This window comes from Sus scrofa, chromosome 10 (assembly GCF_054392235.1).
Source record: "Sus scrofa isolate SSC_HxYL_T2T_F1_AM1 chromosome 10, Sscrofa_HxYL_maternal_Yorkshire_Landrace_v2.0, whole genome shotgun sequence".
NCBI classification, from domain to species: Eukaryota; Metazoa; Chordata; class Mammalia; order Artiodactyla; family Suidae; genus Sus; species Sus scrofa.
This window is the reverse complement of record NC_139392.1, coordinates 70,446,403-70,460,937: the sequence shown is the minus strand read 5'-3', so window position 1 is coordinate 70,460,937 and position 14,535 is coordinate 70,446,403. Positions and strand designations below refer to the sequence as shown.

At 42.0% G+C, this 14,535-nt stretch overlaps 1 protein-coding gene across 1 annotated transcript in view; it reads left to right on the top strand.

Moving 5' to 3' along the window:
* Nucleotides 1–10,116: 10,116 nt before the first annotated feature.
* Nucleotides 10,117–14,535, top strand: part of ST8SIA6 (ST8 alpha-N-acetyl-neuraminide alpha-2,8-sialyltransferase 6) — a 149,059-nt gene continuing 144,640 nt past the window's right edge. The window contains exons 1-2 of the mRNA XM_021064812.2: nt 10,117–10,325; nt 10,825–10,923. Coding sequence (XP_020920471.1) covers nt 10,225–10,325; nt 10,825–10,923 — 200 coding nt within the window. The 5' untranslated portion in view covers nt 10,117–10,224. The remainder of the gene's footprint in view (nt 10,326–10,824; nt 10,924–14,535) is intronic.

Below are 14,535 nucleotides of genomic sequence, written 5' to 3'. Positions count from 1 at the left end.
AGGAAGGAAATTATAAAGATCAAAGAAGAAATCCATAAAATAGAGACTCAGAAAACAATAGAGAAAATTAATAAAACCAAGAGCTGGTTCTTTGAAAAGGTGAACAAAATTGACAAACCCCTGGCCAGACTCACTAAAAAGAGGAGAGAAAGAACCCAAATAACCAAAATTATAAATGATAAAGGAGAAATCACAACGGATACAGCAGAAATGCAAAAAACCATAAGAGAATACTATGAACAACTATACGGCAACAAGTTTGACAATCTGGAAGAAATGGACAATTTTCTAGAATCTTACAGCCTGCCAAAACTGAGTCAAGCAGAAACAGACCAACTGAACAGACCAATCACTAGAAATGAAATTGAAGAGGTCATAAAATCACTCCCTACAAATAAAAGTCCAGGACCAGATGGCTTCACAGGTGAATTCTATCAAATATATAAAGAGGAATTGGTGCCCATCCTCCTGAAACTCTTTCAAAAGGTTGAAGAAGAAGGAATACTCCCAAAGACATTCTATGATGCCACCATCACCCTCATTCCAAAACCAGACAGAGATACCACCAAAAAAGAAAACTATCGCCCAATATCATTGATGAATATAGATGCAAAAATTCTCAACAAAATCTTATCCAACCGAATCCAACAACATACCAAAAAAATTATACACCATGACCAGGTTGGGTTCATCCCAGGTTCACAAGGATGGTTCAACATACGCAAATCAATCAGCATCATACACCACATTAACAAAAAAAAAAGTCAAAAATCATATGATCATCTCAATAGACGCAGAAAAAGCATTTGACAAAGTCCAACATCCATTCGTGATCAAGACCCTCGCCAAAGTGGGTATAGAGGGAACATTCCTGAATATCATCAAAGCCATTTATGATAAACCCACAGCAAATATAATCCTCAATGGGGAAAAACTGAAAGCCTTCTCACTCAAATCTGGAACAAGACAGGGATGCCCACTCTCACCACTGCTCTTCAACATCGTTTTGGAAGTCCTAGCCACAGCAATTAGACAAACAAAAGAAATCAAAGGCATCCATATAGGGAGAGAAGAGATCAAACTGTCACTGTATGCAGATGACATGATACTATACCTAGAAAACCCTAAGGACTCAACCCCAAAACTACTTGAACTGATTAATAAATTCAGCAAAGTGGCAGGATATAAGATTAACATTCAGAAGTCAGTTGCATTTCTGTATACCAGCAATGAAACATTAGAATAGGAATATAAAAATACGATACCTTTTAAAATTGTACCTCACAAAATCAAATACCTCTGAATACACCTGACCGAGGAGGTAAAGGACCTATATGCTGAGAACTATAAAACTTTAATCAAAGAAATCAAAGAAGATGTAAAGAAATGGAAAGATATTCCATGTTTCTGGATTGGAAAAATCAATATTGTGAAAATGGCCATCCTACCCAAAGCAATCTACAGATTCAATGCAATCCCTATCAAATTACCCATGACATTTTTCACAAAACTAGAACAAACAATCCAAACATTTATATGGAACCACAAAAGACCCAGAATCGCCAAAGCAATCTTGAGAAACAAAAACCAAGCAGGAGGCATAACTCTCCCAGACTTCAAGAAATACTACAAAGCCACAGTCATCAAAACAGTGTGGTACTTGTACCAAAACAGACAGACAGACCAATGGAACGGAATAGAGAATCCGGAAATAAACCCTGACACCTATGGTCAATTAATCTTTGACAAGGGAGGCAAGAACATAAAATGGGAAAAAGAAAGTCTATTCAGCAAGCATTGCTGGGAAACCTGGACAGCTGCATGCAAAGCAATGAAACTAGAACACACCCTCACACCATGCACAAAAATAAACTCAAAATGGCTGAAAGACTTAAATATACGACAGGACACCATCAAACTCCTAGAAGAAAACATAGGCAAAACACTCTCTGACATCAATATTATGAATATTTTCTCAGGGCAGTCTCCCAAAGCAATAGAAATTAGAGCAAAAATAAACCCATGGGACCTCATCAAACTGAAAAGCTTCTGCACAGCAAAGGAAACCCAAAAGAAAACAAAAAGACAACTTACAGAATGGGAGAAAACAGTTTCAAATGATGCAACCGACAAGGGCTTAATCTCTAGAATATATAAACAACTTATACAACCCAACAGCAAAAAAACCAATCAATCAATGGAAAAATGGGCAAAAGACCTGAATAGACATTTCTCCAAAGAAGATATACAGATGGCCAACAAACACATGAAAAAATGCTCAACATCGCTGATTATAAGAGAAATGCAAATCAAAACTACCATGAGATACCACCTCACACCAGTCAGAATGGCCATCATTAATAAATCCACAAATAACAAGTGCTGGAGGGGCTGTGGAGAAAAGGGAACCCTCCTGCACTGCTGGTGGGAATGTAAACTGGTACAGCCACTATGGAGAACAGTTTGGAGATACCTTAGAAATCTATACATAGAACTTCCATATGACCCCGCAATCCCACTCTTGGGCATCTATCCAGACAAAACTCTACTTAAAAGAGACACATGCACCCACATGTTCATTGCAGCACTATTCACAATAGCCAAGACATGGAAACAACCTAAATGTCCATCAACAGATGATTGGATTCGGAAGATGTGGTATCTATACACAATGGAATACTACTCAGCCATAAAAAAGAATGACATAATGCCATTTGCAGCAACATGGATGGAACTAGAGAATCTCATCCTGAGTGAAATGAGCCAGAAAGACAAAGACAAATATCATATGATATCACTTATAACTGGAATCTAATATCCAGCACAAATGAACATCTCCTCAGAAAAGAAAATCGTGGACTTGGAGAAGAGACTTGTGGCTGCCTGATGGGAGGGGGAGGGAGTGGGAGGGATCAGGAGCTTGGGCTTATCAGACACAACTTAGAATAGATTTACAAGGAGATCTTGCTGAATAGCATTGAGAACTATGTCTAGATACTCATGTTGCAACAGAAGAAAGGGTGGGGGGAAAATGTAATTGTAATGTATACATGTAAGGATAACCTGACCCCCTTGCTGTACAGTGGGAAAAAAAAAAAACCATATGGTACTGGCACACAAAAACAGACATATAGATCAGTGGAACAGGATAGCAAGCCCAGAATTAAACCCACGCACCTACAGCCAACTAATCTATGACAAAGGGGGCAAGAATATACAATGGAGAAAGGACAGCTTGTTCAATAAGTGGTTTTGGGACAACTGGACAGCCACATGGAAAAGAATGAAATCAGAACACTCCCTAACACTATACACAAAAATAAATTCCAAATGGATTAAAGACCTAGATATAAGACCAGATTTTATAAAACTCTTAGAGGAAAACACAGGCCAGACACTTGCCAACCTAAACCACAGCAACATCTTCTCAGATTCACCTCTTAGAGGAGTGACAGTAAAAACAAAAATAAACAAAAGGGACTTAATTCAACTTAAAAGTTTCGGCACAGCAAAGGAAACCCTAAACAAAACAAAAAGACAACCCACAGAATGGGAGAAAATCCTTGCAAATGAATCAACTGGCAAGGGATTAGTCTCCAAAATTTATAAACACCTCCTACCGCTCCATACCAAAAAAACAAACAACCCCATCAAAGAATGGGCAGAAGAGCTAAACAGACAGTTCTCCAAAGAAGACATACAGATGGCCAAAAAACACATGAGAAGATGCTCCACATCACTCATTATTAGAGAAATGCACATCAAAACCGCTCTGAGGTACCACCTTACACCAGCCAGAATGGTCATCATCAAAGAGTCTACAAACGACAAGTGCTGGAGAGGGTGTGGAGAAAAAGGAATCCTGTTACACTGCTGGTGGGATTGTAAATTGGTGCAACCACTGTGGAAAATAGTATGGCGATTCCTCAGAAAACTAAAAATAGAACTACCATTTGATCCGGCAATCCCACTCCTGGGCGAATATATATATATATATGTGTGTGTGTGTGTGTTTTTTTGTTTTTGTTTTTTTTTTTTTTTTTTTTTTTTTTTTTTTTTTTTTTGTCTTTTTGCCTTTTCTAGGGCCGCTCCCTTGGCATATGGAGGTTCCCAAACTGGGGTTCTAATGGGAGCTGAACATGCCGGCCTATGCCATAGCCACAGCAAAGCAGCATCTGAGCTGCATCTGAGACCTACACCACCGCTCGCAGCAACGCCAGATCCTTAACGCATTGAGCAAGGCCAGGGACCGAACCCGAAACCTCATGGTTCCTAGTTGGATTTGTTAACCACTGCGCCGCCAAGATGGGAACTCCCTTAATTCTATTTTTAAAATGATCTATTACTCATCTCGGTTCTTTCTGATCACAACTTCTTTTTTTTTTAATTTTATTTTTATTTTTTTGTCTTTTAGGGCTGCAGCTACGGCATATGGAAGTTCCCAGGCTAGAGGTCCAATCAGCTCTAGCTGCTGGTCTATGGCACAGCCATAGCAATGCAAATCGGAGTCTGTGACCTATACCACAGCTCACGGCAAGGCTGGATCCTTAACTCACTGAGCGAGGCCAGGAATTGAACCTGCGATCTCATGGATACTAATTGGGTTTCTTACTGCTGAGCCATGACGGGAACTCCCCTGATCACAACTTCTTTGTTGTGAACTTCTTTTTTTGGCTGTACCCTTGGCATGTGGAAGTTCCCAGGTGAAGGATCCAACCCGTGCCACAGCAGCAACCCAAGCTGCTGAAGTAACAGCACCAGATCCTTAACCTGCTGAGCCACAAGAGAACACTAAATTTATTTGATTCATGCTTTATGATTGGATTATGACTCAAGTTGATTTTTTTCCAGGATACGTATCTAAGTATTATATATTCTGACTTCTTAAATATTTGAAATTTCATGGGCTTTAATATTTGAAAAACTATCTTTCCTAGTTGGGTAGAGAATTTGGGGGTCACATCTTTTCTATTCAAAAATTCAGTAAATATAGTTGTATTCTTTTAGAGTCTAATGCTGCCAAAGTGAAGTCAGAAACAAGATTAACTTTTTCCTGTTTCTTCTGTCTGGATACATTTAGGATTCTTTTTTTGTTTTTGAATAATCTCTGCAAGAGGATAAATCATAAAGTTAGTTCTCTATTAAATTTCTCTGGAACACCATGAGTTCACATAGTGAGTTCAGGCAATAAGAACACCAAACACTGCATATTTACACATTTCTTTATATCAGTAAAGTTTTCTTCTACTATATCCTTAAATGTTTTTAATATTTCTTTTTATGCTTTTTAAAAAGAACCCCTAATCCCTACATAATATATCTCTAACATCTGTCTTTGATACATGTCATTGTTTTCTTAATCAGTGTATTTTCCTTATCCCTTTTCTTTGTGTTTTCTGCAGGTTGCATCACCCTTACTTTTGTGACACTAATGAAGATTTTTGCCATCTAATTTCTGTTGCTCAGTCTTCTGAAGATAGTTCTCCGTTCTGCAATATTTGTTTTGTTTTGTTTTTTACTCTTGTCAGCTCACTTTTCATCCTATTGCCTTGCTGCCTTGTCTTTCAATTCTTATTTCTTCTTTGGGTTCCTCTTTCATAGTGTTTATATTATATGTCATTTCCTGGGGAGTACAAAGTGAACCTTGCTTAAATTTTCTGCTCTTTCCTGCTAAGTATTGTATCAACATATATTTTTCATTTGCTTTTCTATTGGTTATATTTCTTTCCATTCATCTTGTATTTTGCAGAACTTTTGCATATTTTTTTCCTGCTTACTCATCTTTGAAATAGATGCCCTTTTCTTTCTACCACTTGACAGGAATATTGCGAATGGAAAATCTTTGGCAGTTCTTCCTTTTTATTTGCCTATGTGTTGAAATTTAGTTTTGCATTAAGGGCTAACTCTTGAATTTTTTTGTTTAGTCATTTACCTGCTTAGAGTTCAGGTTGTATGGAATGGAGAGGTGGAGAAGAGAAGTTGGGGAGAGTAATATGGCAGGTTTGGGTATATTACCCTGAAACACAATCTCCACACCCCCAAATCTGTTAAAGCAACTGGAGTTCTGCCTGGTCTTGCCAGCCCTGGAATTAAGCAGGATGGTCTGGGAGAAGCCAATTCCATATAAAGAGCAATGTTTCAAGGGCCATTTGTTTATTGAATAGGTGGGATAGGTGCTCATTTTTCTTTAGTAAATTGATTTCAGTTGCTAGCTAGGAAGTTCTTTTGAAGCATCTCTCTTCAAGATTAGCACCATCTCTGGTCATTCTTCCTCTGGCTACTAAGCTGTATTCACTCGTCACCATCTCTTTTAACCCTTGAGTCCTGGTGGTTTCCACTGATGGCTACTTATTTTTGTTGGTTCTTCCTCCCAACCTTTGCTCTTCCAAACTGAGTACTAATAGGACCTTCAAAAACTTTTCCATTTTCCCACAACTATAAGTCGTAAATAGGGGAGATAAGTCTTGAACTTGGTCTTGTCCAATTAGTTCATCTTAGGGGTTTGTGGAATGGGATTGTGGCCATTCTATACTTTCATGATAAAAATGGAATTTCCAGTACTCTTTTTTGGACTTTGTGATCTCAGGGAAAAGAATTTTAGAAGTTTAAGTTTTTATATATTCAAATCTATTTAACACTGTGAATAATAACTTTATTATTTTTTTGTTCTGTAATTTTAGTTATACTACAGATTGTTTTTCTTACATGTGTAAGACCTATATGAAATTTGTACATCATCCTAGGTGTTCTGTATTTAAAGTTAAAATGATTTTCTACATGAAATCGCTTCAGTGTTTAAAATATTCAATTAGTAGTGGCCAAAATCTGTAATAAAACATAGTTGAACTATAGCTCCCCCCTACAAGGTTGTTGATTTCTTAAAATTATTTCTACTTGTATTTATATCCTCAGATTTATTGAAAATATATAGCCTTGGTTATGCTATCCTTATGAATCTCCTCCCCCAAGGAGTACTTTAATATTTATGAATGTGCTATTGTCTTGCAGTCCTCACAAATCTCTAATATTGCTAAAACCAATCAAGCTGGCTGAAGACATCAGAAACCATCCTTTCTAGACAGAGAGGTAAAAATGTCACCCAAATGAAGGAAAAATTCTTTGGTGCATCTGTTTTCTGTGTTTCTCAAGCATGTCTTCCTTTCTCTATGTTGGAAGTTTCCACTTATGTATACCATTAGGTATAAGAGACACTTGATTTTTAGGATGTTTCGCAAACCCTCAGATCTATGCATATGGAAATATTTAAGAGTCTCATGCTCTACTGACTGAGCTGGCCGGGTGCTGCATATGGAAATATTTAAAACCTTATACCAAAATGAGAAACCCCCATTTCTAGGAAGATTCTCAATGACTTGGACATTTTTAATATATCAAAACTTCCCAATCATTTTTAATAAGTTATTTTATGAAAAGGAAGGGCACTCATGAAATGAATTAAAAAATAATAAAGGTAGAGTTTTCTTGTGGCTCAGTGAGTTAAGATTCAGCATTATCACTGCAGCTGCTCTGGTTGCTGCTGTGGCGCAGGTTCAATCCCAGGCCCAGGAAATTCCACATGCCTTGGGTGTGGCCAAAAAAGAAACAAAATGACAAAGGCAAAATGAGAAGTAAATGTTGGGCAAACTGGGAAAGTAGGGTAGGTCTACAAACCAGCTAGGGCTTCTGCATATCAGCCAGAGTTTCTGAGGGTTCAGGTCTTTGGGGCTGCTGGTCAACCTAACAGTGTTAAGTTACCAAATGCACATTTTTCCAGTATTGGTTCTCTGGCTAATAATATTTAAGGAATCCTGTTTTTGTCAGGTTCTTCGATCTCTCAAGGATAAACAAGATAATTTGTATTTTACCAACCCAAGTCTTCAATTACAAACCTTGTGGTAAAGATCTCCACTGTCAAATTTTAAACTCTCGGTTCAGAATCCCCATTGCAAATTTACACTTGGTTTTCCAATTAAAATGGGCTTTTGTGGGTCCCCTGCTGATTGCCATTGGCTTGATAAAAAGTAACTTCATTTGCAGCAAGGGTGTTTAGGGAGCCTAGTGCAAGACTGACTCTTCTGCTGTTGCCTTGAGCCCAGCTGTGCTGAAATATTAAACTTTAGTAAATTAAGTGAAATTGCAGCTTCCTGGCTGATACAATAATGCCCTTTACGTTTTTGTCTGGAAACCATCTTCGGCGTGAGTTGTCTGCACAATTCTTTTGCTCTAAGAGAAAGACAGTTCAGACTATCTTCCAAATCCAGACAACTTTTCCATTTTCAAGGTAATTGTGCCCTATCTTACTTATCTAACAAGACGCTTAAGCTTTCAAACACGCAGAATTGGATTACTTTATTATTTTAGCACAGTCTGAACATAGCATTACTTTCTCATACCATCCTCAGATAAGCAGCCAGATCCCCCCAAATGTCAGTCTTAAGTAACAAGTAGCAAATTTTTCTTTACAGATGAATAGATATTTTAACAGCAGTAGTGAGCAATGGAAGGAAATCCTATTTCTAGTCACATTTATTTTCAAGGTTTTTTCCTTTTCTCTTTGAGAAGAACATTAATTATGAGGTGTTTTATTCACTGACCAAACGTTTATTGATCAACTACTATGTGCAAAGTTCTGGTGTGTTTTCAACTACGTATTTTTAATGGAGTAAATGCAGAATTAGTTGAAGGGGACGAGGCAGCCTTACATTTCTCTTCTTGATAAATGTTATTTCTTCTGTGATGAAATCACTGGCGACAGCTTTATTGAGCTGTCTGGGCTACTTGCTTCTCAGAGGCTGTCACATTGGTTTTTCAGGTTGAGACCTTATGCCTCTAGGAGAGTCCCGTTGAAATATGTTTTCTGTTACCTGGGCAAGTTCACTCACTAAAACCTTTGAAAGTGCCTTTATCAAGGTCTTCACAGGCTGCAAGAACCCAAGGGTTCCTTTTGGAAAAATCTCAAATATATACAAAAGCCCATTGAACAGTGTAAAGAACCCCCATGGAACCATTAAGCTGTTTAGGGTTTACTGGTGTTCCTCAAGGGTTCAGCGTCGGGGGCAAAATCCCAGAAGCTTGTACAGTGGGGACTTTGGCCACACTCAGACGGGCTAGCTTAGAGCTGAAAGAGGAGGAACCCACTCCCAAAATAAATAATTGGGGAGCCAGGCAATATCACATTGTCCTCCCTAGTACACGCGCTGAGCAGTATGATCTAGCCCATTAAGATGTAAAGCAGGGGTCTGCCAACTTTTTTGCAAAGGGCCAGATGGTCAATATTTTGGGCTCCATGAACCATCTGATATTTGCGACCACGACTCAATTCTGCCCTTGCTGCGCAGAAGCAGCCGCAGATAAAGACAGCTATACTCAGCCATTGATGATACGGACGAAGAGAGGGGGCGGAGGTTGGGGAGGTGTTCCAATCAAACTGTTAACAAAAAACGGGCAGGGGACGAATTCGGCCTGCGGGTAGTTGTTTGCTCGGCCCCATAAGATTGCCTGGCCCCTGGAAATCCATCTGTTGTCCCTTTGAATCTGCCTTTAAGCAAGGGGAGGTTCTTCTAAAGTCCCTAGCAGCCTCTATGCGTGGGACGATCCAGCAGAGAGACTACACAGTTTTAAAAGTTTTTGAAGTGGGCCCTTTCTTCCCTCCTCTTCCGCCCCTCCAAGCCCTCGCTCTCCTCCGCAGGGGCGCAGAGCGGGCTGCGGTCCGCCTAGGTGGGCTGCGTGAGCTTCGGGGAAGAGCACGCGGCCACTCCCGGGAAGGCGAGGGCGCACTGAAGTTGGAGCCCAATCAGCACGGCGTCCAGCTCCCGAGCCCCAACCTTCAGGTGACCCCGCGCGGCGGCGGCGGTGGCGGCGACTAGAGCCCGCAGCTGCTCGGAGCGCCTCCGGGAGGAGAGGAGGCGAGCTGGGCGGATCATAGCGGCCATCCGAGCGCCAGGCTCCCGCCGCGACCCCGGGCTGGGCGCGAGCAAGGAGGAGAGTCGGGACACCGCTGCTCCCTTCGCCCCCGAAGACTGTGCAGACCGCGCCGGGGGCGCCCGAGAGTGCGGGTCCGCGGCGCGCGCTGCCGCCGCCCCTCCCCGCCGCCTGGGAACGCTGGAGGTGTGCGTGGCTGCGGCGGCAGCGGCGGCGGCGGCGGCGGCGGGAGCGGCGAGTCGGGGCCGTTCCGGCTGCGCTTTGCCAGGGCAGAAGCGGCGGCGGCAGTGCCTGTGGCTCAGGATGCGGCCGGGGGGCGCGCTGCTCGCCCTGCTCGCCAGCCTGCTGCTGCTGCTGCTGCTGCGCCTGCTCTGGTGCTCGACCGACGCGCCCGCCAGCTCCAGGTAACCCACCCGCCGCGCTCGGGCCGCCCCGCGTGCCGCGCGCTCCCGCCGTGCGCCCTGGGGGGCCCCAGCTGCCCACCAGCTCCGCTCGGGCTTAAGGAGTTTCCGCCGCTGCAAGGACCAGCCGACGGGCAGCGGCGGCCTGAGGGGTAGGGTGGGATGGAGACGTCCCGGCAGGCTGGATGGGGGAAGGTATCAGAGGGTCGACCCTGACACCGTCTGGGCACCACCTGGGGCGGAGAGGGACCAGTCAGGGTGGCGAGGGCTCCAGCGTGCGTTGCTCTGGGCGAGGGAGCTGCGGGCCTGAACCCGCCGTCGGGCCCCCCATTAAGTCACCCGGTTTCTCCATTCTGGACTATGCCTTCCCTTCCTTCCCGCCCGGAGCCTCTTCAAACTCCGGGAGCCAGGGCGCGCGAGGATGCCCCGGCCCGGCTGCGAGCGCGATGCCGAGCCTGCCAGCCAACTGCTCCCCAACTTAGTTTTCTTCCCGGCTGTGCAGGTTCTTGGTGGAGGAAAGCAGGGAGGCTACCCACAGCACCCCCGCCGCGCTGAGGACACTCAGGAGCCGGGCGACCCAGCCACCGCACACCACGAGCAGGTACTCTCGGCGCCCGGCGGCCAGCGCAGGGGGCGGGGGTCTGCGCGGCTGCGGCTTGGGGATGCCGCGCGACAGCACCCACAGGACTCGCTTCGAGTTGTCTGGTTGGGAGCACACGAGTGTGTGTGTGTGTGTGAGAGAGAGAATGTGTGTGCAAACGCGTGCGTGTAACCCTCTCTGTAAACCCTATCCCCTCGATGTGGATGTTTTTCAAACCTAGGGAGATATGAAAACAGCTGCACTTAAAAAATGGGTGCTGAGTTCCGCTCTCGATCATGACCGTGTTGTTGAAAACCTCGAGAAGCAGCTCTGTCTACTGAGGGATTTGGTTGGTTTGCTCTGTCTTGAGGCTTTCAAGTGCGCCGGTGTTAAGATTCACGTTTGGGAGAATGGAGTTCTGTGCAGTGTTGAGAATGTTTTTGTCCTTTGTGAATGGAGACATTTTTTTTTTCTTTTTCGCTCAGAAGAGTATTTATCCATGTGCAATAATTATTTGGGTTTATCCTTTTTTTAAAAAAAAACTGATTGTAAAAGTAATTGATTCTTAGTGTAGAAACTTAGATGATATTAGAAATGTTTTTAAAAATGCTCAGTCCCACTATCCAGAGGTATTAAGGTTTTGATCTATATTCTTCCAGTTGTTTTTCCCCTGTACATGTGTTTTTAAAATATATTTAAGATTATACATTTTATTTTCTCTTCCTTTTTTTCTAAAACAAAAGATATATGTCTTTAAAAAATTTCTCCCAAACATTGCTTTTAATGTTGCATAATTCATCATATGAATGTGCCATAATCTATTTCACTGTTTTTATTTTTAGACATTTAGATTGTTTCCTGTTTTGTTTGCTGTTAACCATTCTGTGAAGTACATCCTTGTATGTAAATCTTTATCTTCATTTTCAGTTCTCCAGGATAGATTAATAGAAGTTGAATTATTAGGTCAAAAAATTTTCATTTAAGGTTCTAAATACATACGGCCAGTTGCTTCTTAGATGAGTTGAATCAGTTTACATTTTCACCAGCAGAATGTACCGCTTTGACCCTCAGCTTTCGTCGTCGTCTTCTTATTGTTTTGCAATTTTACGTACTGTCTCTTTATCTCTTAAGAATCCTTTTTCCTCTATGTACCTTTCTGTATATTCTTGGCTCTCAGACCGTCTTAATCTGATTGCAGGAGCTAAGGCTGTGTGTAGTTCCTGCATGACCATGAGAAGGGTCTGGGGGAGCCAGGAAGAAATGAAGTGCAAAATGACATTGCTCCTCTTACTAGAATCTCATGGCATATTAGAGGCACTCAGAAATCCCAGCTTAGCAAAGCTTTAGAGAAAAATGTTGGTCTACAGTTTGAGCTTATGCAGTCTTGTGTATGATAGGTAGTAGTTTTCCAATGAATTGGGAAATAGTCCATCTTTTTTCCAAGTCCTGGTACTGTTATACATTCTGGCCTTGTCCCTTGGGAAAAGTTTGAAAGAAGTATTAATTAAATTATCTGGTCATAGGCCTTTTTTGAGGTAATTCTTTGATGAATTTTTCAGCTTCTTTGGGCATAATTCTTTCCTACACGGCCTACTTCTTGAGCTAATGTAGATAATTCATTTTTTTTTTTTCCGGAATGCCGTCCATTTGATTAAGATTTTTAAAATTTGTACCATTCTGTTGTATTTTTAAAAACCTGTCTTTTGATCTGTTTTCTATCCCTTTATCATTTATGATTGATTATGTGGCAGGCGTACAAATTTTAATCTCTACAACTTGGTGGTGTAGAGAAATGGTGATTTCTTGATTTTGCAATAGCTGATCTGGTCTTTTCTCCAGCTGTAGGTGAGTGGTTGAAGTCATAATGTAATGGTAATGCTAAAAGCAATAAGGATTGCCAGCACTTACTGACCCTTAGTGTGGGCACTGATCTAAGAGCTTTACATTTATTAGCTCGCTTAATCTTTAAAAAATGCTAAGAGAAACTATTATGATCCTCATTTGATAGATGAGGAAACTGAGACACAGGGAGATAGAACAAATTGACCAAAGCCACAGAGTTGACAGGTTGTGGAGCCAGGAGTCAGATCCAGGCCATGTGGATCCAGAATCCCACACTCTTTAAAAAAAAAAAAAATTGATTGATTGATTGATTGATTGATTGCTTTTTAGGCATATGGAAGTTCCCAGGCTAGGGGTTGAATTGGAGCAGCAGCTGCTGGCCTATGCCACAGCCACAGCAACGCCAGATCCAAGCCCTGTCTGTGACCTACATCACAGCTTATCACAGTGCAGGATCCTTAACCTCCGGAGTGAGGCCAGGGATTGAACCCACATCCTCATGGATACTAGTTGGGTTCATTTCTGCTGAACAACGGGAACTCCTAAAAATTTTTCTTATAGTATAGTTGATTTATAAGGTTCTGTCAATTTATGCTGTACAGCAAAGTGACCCAGTCACACACACACATATATATACATTCTTTTTCTCATATTATTTTCTATCATGCTCTATCACAAGTGGTTGGACATAGTTCCCTGTGCTATACAGTAGGACCTCATTGCTTATCTATTCTAAATGTAGTAGTTAGCATCTACTAACCCCAAACTCCCAGTCCATCCACCTCCCTCCCCAACTACAAGTCCCTTGACAACTACAAGTCTATTCTCCATGTCTGTGAGTTGTTTCTGTTTTGTAGATATGTTCATTTGTGCCATATTTTAGATTCCACATATAAGTGACATCATATGGTATTTGTCTTTCTCTTTCTGACTTACTTCACTTAGTATGAGAATCTGGTTGCATCCATGTCACTGCAAATGGCATTAGTTTGCTCTTTTTTATGGCTGAGTAGTATTCCATTGTGTACGTGTAATCCATTCCTTTGTCACTGGATGTTGAGATTGTTTCTGTGTCTTGTAAATAATGTATTATTGTAAATAATGCTGCAGTGGGTGCATGTATCTTTTTGAATGCAGGTTTTGTCTGGATATATGTTCAAGAGTGGCAGAATCTCATGCTCTTTTGTTTTGTTTTGTTTTTTGTCTTTTTAGGGCTGCACCCATGGCATATAGAAGTTCCCAGCCTAGGGGTTGAATTGGAGGATCCTCAACTCTCTGAGCAGGCCAGGGAACGAACCTGTAACCTCATGGATACTAATCAGGTTTGTTACCTCTGAGCCATGACAGGAACTCCCAGAATCCCACACTCTTAATCTACCTGCCATGCCTTTCATAGATGCTGGGGAAGATGTGTGTGTGTGTGTGTGTGTGTGTGTGCGTGCATGGGTGTGTGTGCTTGTGCCAACTTAACTCTTTCTGGCATATTTAAAGAAAGCAAATACTCACTTTTTCAGATTGTTTCAACCATTTTCTCTTACTCTAAGATGATACCCAGATGTAAGGGGGAGAGGAGCTTAGGGGTTGTGATGGTAGAGTTAAGCGGTGGGGTTCATGGTCATGGTACCCTTTGACTCCTCTACTCTCCCAGGGGATGATAGCATCCATTTCCCATTTGCTGGCTGGGTATCCTGAGGACAGCCAATTAGGAAAGTTGCACTTTGTGGTTCCTTGGATTCTACCTGCTGGTACTCCCCACTGTCTGGGTCTCACCTGCGCTCCCACCAATGCTCC